Consider the following 6,124-nt stretch of genomic DNA (forward strand, 5'->3'; position numbering starts at 1 on the left):
TTTTGGTACACATCAAGGGGGAGTATGGTATTGTTCATTCCTCGGGCACTTCTCACCTTTAATGGGTTTATAATCATTTTTTATTATAAAAAGGGGGAGAATGATGGGTATTCGAAGCTTCTCAGGTTTGTCGGATATATATTTGCGGATTTGAAGACCGGTGTTACTTTGAGGGGGAGTTTGGTCTTGATCGCGCTAGCTCGTTGGATACTAAAGCCGGAGCATCCAATCCTAACTTTGAGGGGAAGAATGTTAGGGTGCAAAGTCACGCTTGGATGAGGCTTTACCCATTTGTATGTGTAATGATTTGCCTTTCCTTTATAAGGAAGTGAGTGTCACTCATGTTATGTAAGAAACAATTATGAGAGCATTAGTGTAGGAAGAGGAATATTGAAAGACCCATTTGTACTCTTTCTATGAAACTAATGAGAGCTTAAAAGATTTATTTACTTCTTGTGTTCCTGAATTTTTACATGATGATTCACTAGATCTTTCTAATTCCACACATGCCATCATAATCAACACCACATCAAGTTCCAATGAATGTTCGCAAAGTAATGTCCAGAATCCTTGCCATACACGTATTTCTCAAAGGAACTTAGCGAGTTGGATACCTACTCGCCGAGTTGCCCCTGTTTTGAGATAAGTATAAAGAGAGGATCTAATTCTGAATTAGGAACCTTTGGCTTCTCTGGAGAATAACTTGCGACTGAGGAAAACCTTGGAGACCTGAAGAACTCTAATCTTTGATCTTTAGAAGAATCAAGGCGAATTAGGTTAAAATTTCCACTTATTCCTAGAAGTGAATCATGTTTAGATCAACTAAATTCGTATTTGGCTTCTCTTATACTGTAATCATGAGATGAATTTTCGTAGTTTCTGTTTAGGAAAGACCAAATAACTCCTATGGTTTGATTCATACTGTGATTGATTGATTATTGGTGATTTTATTAAATTAAGTTTGTTAAAGACCCTTATGCATTGACCATAACTATTTTCTTTTAATTGGAAGACAATTAGGCTGCATGAACATCTCTTAATTGTTAACCTCATATGATTTATGTGAACACTTTATTATATTCCTAGGATTAGTGAATATGAAACTAGGATTAATTAGAGAATAGGTAAATTAATGTGTAAGCTTGTTCGAGAAACCAACAAACAAGAGGTTAGTTGAATTACTAATTTGATTAACCAATTACAAGTCTTATTTAATCCAAATAATCGAACTAGGGAATTAATTAGTTTAAACATTTGATCGCTGCTTGAATTGATTAATTTTCTAAGGGTTGGTAATAGCGATTGCGAATCTAATTACTATAGTTGGTAACCAATAGCAATTAATTTATTACTTTATCATAAAATTAACCATAGGAGTGAATTGGTTGGACCTAAACAGAAACCCTTTTATTAAATTTGGTGAATTTTTACTCGTTTTAGGTGATTAGTTAATTATGTGTTAGGTGGTGTGTTTAAGTTTCTAGTCTTGTAAAACTAGAGAAAACGCTTTACTTTTATTACTTGTTTAGTTAAAATTAGTTATTAGTTTAATTTTTGTTCCCTGAGTTTGACACCCTACTTATCCAACTATACCACTAAAAGACAGGTTCACTTCCTTTGTGTGCTAATTTCATATTTTTAGAGTAGGAATAAAACCAGTGCATTTTACACACATCAACCTCGTTTGCTTATGTCTCCTCATCTGATGGCTCCTTCCCCTAAACTTTCTGCATTCTCCTTAACATGGATGAAGTCAATGATGTAGCTGATTATTTTAATGTTCCAAACGTGCCTCGCAAAACTCAGCTGCTTCGCATGCTTCTGGTTACATTGAAGGGTGCTGTAAAGGATTGTCTCAAGTCACTTCCCCCCGGATCCATCACTACATGGGCCAAGATGAAAGAAGAGTTTATTGATCAATGTTGCCCACCCTCCAAGATATCTAAGTTAAAGAAAGCCATAGCTAAGTTTGAACAACAAGCTGGAGAGTCACTTTATGAGGCTTGGGAGAGGTACTAGAGTTTACTAAGGAATTGCCCACATCATGATCTTAATAGTCAGCAAGAAGTCTCCATTTTCTATGATGGAGTGAATGTTACAACAAGGCAATTACTTGACTCGCAAGGTCCACTCACAAAGAAAGCACCCCCGGTGATAAAGCAGCTAATTGAAGAATTCTCTAAGCATTCTAGAGAATACTACCATCCAAGGAATGATGTGACGAAGGGAAAAGAATGAAGAAGACTACCAGAAGTTTCTAGACCACATAAAGGCTCTTCAAATTAATATACCATTCATCGAAGCAGTTGCACAAATGCCGAAATATGCCAAATTCCTCAAGGAGCTTCTGCACAATAGAAAGAAGATGGAAGAAGTGAAGGAAGTGGTTCTTAATGAGAATTGCTCAGCTGCCATGTTGAACAAATTACCAAAGAAAAAGGGTGACCCGGGAAGCTTAACATTGCCTTGCCAATTTGGGAATATGGCCACCATTCTTGCTTTGGATGATTCGGGAGCAAGTGTAAATCTCATGCCATATTCATTTTTCAAGAAATTAGATCTCCCGGAGCCGAGGCCAATTCAAATGGAAATCCACTTATCAAATAAAACGGTTACATTCCCAAGAGGAATATGCGAAGATCTATTGGTGAAGGTTGATAAGTTTGTGTTCCCCGCGGACTTTATAATTTTAGACATGGAAGTGGATACTCAAGTCCCGATCATCCTTGGAAGACCTTTCCTTAACACAGAAAGCACTATAGTTGACATGCGGGATTCAAAACTTACTCTATGGGTGGGAGATGAATCAGTCACTTTCGGGGTTGATCAAGGAATGAAGCATGCAAGGAATAGTGATGACACGACATTTTCGATTGATATGTTGGATGAATTAATGGAGGAATGGAATAATGAAGAACCAAACAAGTCCACCATCACCTTTGATGAAGAACTTGATGCTGAAAGAGACCTACTAGAAATAGAGAGACTGCTGGAAGAATCTTATTATAATGAATTAATAAAGACCACTGAATAGCCTACTCTCCGAGTAGCCACGACCTACTCGCCGAGTCCGTATGAAGAACCCAGAGTTATCGCGAATTCTGCCAAGGACTCGACGAGTCCCTTCACTGGACTCGACATGTTTAGCATACAGAACACAAAAACTGAGCTCAAGGCACTACCAGATCACTTGGAGTACGCATGCCTTGAAGATGGCCAACAAAAACTTGTTATAATAGCTTCTGACCTCTCCAAATCTGAAAAAGAAGAATTAGTGCATGCCCTAAAGAAGAGAAAGAGTGCCATTGCATGGAGTATCGCCGATATCAACGGAATAAGCCCCTCTTATTGCTCTCACAAGATCAACCTGGAAGAAGAAGCAAAGCCGGTAGTGCAACACCAAAGAAGACTGAACCCGAACATGCAAGAAGTGGTCAAGAAGGATGTAGCCAAGCTTTTAGATGTAGGGATCATCTATTCTATTTCCGAAAGTCCATGGGTTAGTCCTGTTCAAGTGGTGCCCAAGAAAGGCGGGATGACGGTCGTAACAAACGAGAAGAACGAGCTTATTCCGACCCGAACGGTAACCGGTTGGTGAGTGTGCATCAATTATCAAAAGCTAAACGATGCCACTCGTAAAGACCATTTTCCTTTACCTTTTATTGATTAAATGCTTGAAAGATTGTCTGGCCATAGCTACTATTGTTTCTTAGACGAATTTTCGGGTTACTTCCAAATACTCATAGACCCAATTGACCAAGAAAAGACTACTTTCACTTGCCCAAGTAGGGCTTTTGCCTATCGCCGCATGCCCTTTGGGTTATGCAATGCACCTACAACATTTCAAAGGTGCATGACGGGCATATTGACATGGTGGAAAAATTCATGGAAGTATTTATGGACGATTTTTCTGTTTTTTGAGCCTCCTTCCATAATTGTCTTGCTAACCTTGATTTAATGTTTTCAAGGTGTGAAAAAACCGATTTAGTCCTCAATTGGGAAAAATGTCACCTTATGGTTAAAGAGGGTATAGTCTTGGGCCACAAGGTATCCACATCGGGAATTGAGGTGGATCGGGAAAAGATAGATGCAATTGCTAAATTATCTCCACCAACTAATGTAAAGGGCATTAGGAGTTTTTTAGGTCACACGGGTTTTTACCGCCGTTTCATAAAAGATTTTTCTAAAATAACTAGACCTCTAACACAATTACTTTTAAAAGATGCACCATTTAATTTCACTGAAGAGTGTCTAGAGGCCTTTGAATTTCTAAAAGAAAAATTAACTAATGCCCCGATCATTATTGCCCCGAATTGGAACCTACCTTTTGAAATAATGTGTAATGCGAGCGACTTTGCATTAGGAGATGTACTTGTCCAAAGGGTTGATAAGCACTTTCAACCCATTTATTATGCAAGCAAGACTTTGAATCCGTCCCAAGAAAATTACACCACAACTGAAAAAGAATTACTAGCCGTGGTGTATGCTTTTGACAAATTCCGCCCTTATCTTATTTTATCTAAAACCACTGTTTTTACTGACCACTCTACTATTAAGTACTTGTTTTCCAAACAGGATGCGAAGCCAAGATTGATATGTTGGGTTCTACTTCTACAAGAATTTGATATCGAGATACGCGATAGGAAGGGAATGGAGAATGTAGTTGCCGACCACTTATCAAGACTAGAAAACCCGCATTTGGAAGCATTGGAAGAAGATAAAATTGGAGATGACTTTCCGGACGAGTACATTTTAGTGACCACGGGGGAGGAGCCATGGTTTGCAGATATAGTTAATTACTTAGCTACCAAGTATATCCCAAAAGATTTTACCCGCCAACAAAAGAAGAAATTCTTTTCAGAAATAAAATACTACTTTTGGGACGAGCCGTAGCTATTCCGAAGCTGCGCGGATGGGATCATAAGGAGATGTGTATTTGGGAAGGAAAGCCGAGAAATTTTGGAGCATTGCCATAGTGGGCCCACTGGTGGACATCATGGAGCACATTACACGGCTAAGATGATATTTGATATTGGGTTTTATTGGCCCACAATTTTTAAATATGCTACCCAATATGTCAAAGAGTGTGATGCATGTCAAAGAGCGGGAAACATATCATCCCGAAACGAGATGCCACAACATAGTATTCAAGTGTGTGAAGTGTTTGACGTATGGGGGATCGATTTCATGGGACCATTTCCAATGTCAAAAGGGAACAAATATACTTTGGTGGCGGTTGATTATGTATCCAAATGGGCTGAGGCACAAGCTTTACCAACTAATGATGCTCGGGTGATGGTGTGCTTTCTAAAAAAGTTAATGTCAAGATTTGGAGTTCCTAAAGATCTTATTAGTGACCGGTGCACTCACTTTGCCAATGATCAATTAGAAAAAGTGTTAATAAAATATGGGGGTAACCCATAAATTCTCTACATCTTACCATCCACAAACTAGTGGGCAAACTGAAGTGACGAATAGAGCATTGAAAAGAATTTTGGAGAGATCGGTGGGTAGAAATCGAAAGGAATGGTCGGATAGGTTAGATGATGCACTTTAGGCCTTCCGAATAGCTTTCAAAACACCTATTGGTACTACACCATATAGGCTAGTTTATGGGAAGCAATGTCATTTATGTTGGAATAGTGTCTAAGGCTGCAACTATATTAGGCAAGTATTTGACCCGGTTGTGCATGGTCCTTTTGGGTTGCCTTCACCATAGCAACTTTATAGGATGATTTATTAAGAGAGAGTAAATATTATTAGTATATTATGAGAATAATATAAAGAATAATATATTGTTATTTGATTAATATAAGTCATAAATTAATTGGAATTAATTTGGTGACTTAAAGAGATTAATTAAATAAGAGGGTATAAACTGTCAATTGTTTGATAGTTAAACTTTAGACTGTAAATCCATATTGATATGCATTGGACGGATTCTAGAAGCTAAGGATAGCTTCAAATCGTCCAAGGGGTTATCTAAGGAATGGATTTGGATAGCCTTAAGAGAAGATTATCCAATTAGGGTTTAGGTTGTAACCCTTAAGGAGTCTACAAGTATAAATAGACCCTATGGCAAAGGGAAATCGGCACTTCATCTAAAGTAAGAAAACCCTGGCCG

At 38.2% G+C, this 6,124-nt stretch overlaps 1 protein-coding gene and 1 non-coding gene across 2 annotated transcripts; one reads left to right on the forward strand and one right to left on the reverse strand.

Moving 5' to 3' along the window:
- Window positions 1–1,944: 1,944 nt before the first annotated feature.
- LOC145096408 (small nucleolar RNA R71) lies at window positions 1,945–2,051 on the reverse strand. The gene has a single exon (XR_013703816.1). It is a non-coding gene; the product is annotated as a small nucleolar RNA R71 (small nucleolar RNA).
- Window positions 2,052–2,314: 263 nt separating this feature from the next.
- LOC145095386 (uncharacterized) lies at window positions 2,315–3,034 on the forward strand. Its single transcript, XM_079033275.1, has one exon. It carries the CDS (start codon window positions 2,315–2,317, stop codon window positions 3,032–3,034), a length of 720 nt encoding a protein of 239 aa, XP_078889401.1.
- Window positions 3,035–6,124: the final 3,090 nt, after the last annotated feature.

Source organism: Lactuca serriola, chromosome 3 (assembly GCF_051521515.1).
Source record: "Lactuca serriola cultivar US96UC23 chromosome 3, Lser_US96UC23_V15, whole genome shotgun sequence".
NCBI lineage: Eukaryota > Viridiplantae > Streptophyta > Magnoliopsida > Asterales > Asteraceae > Lactuca > Lactuca serriola.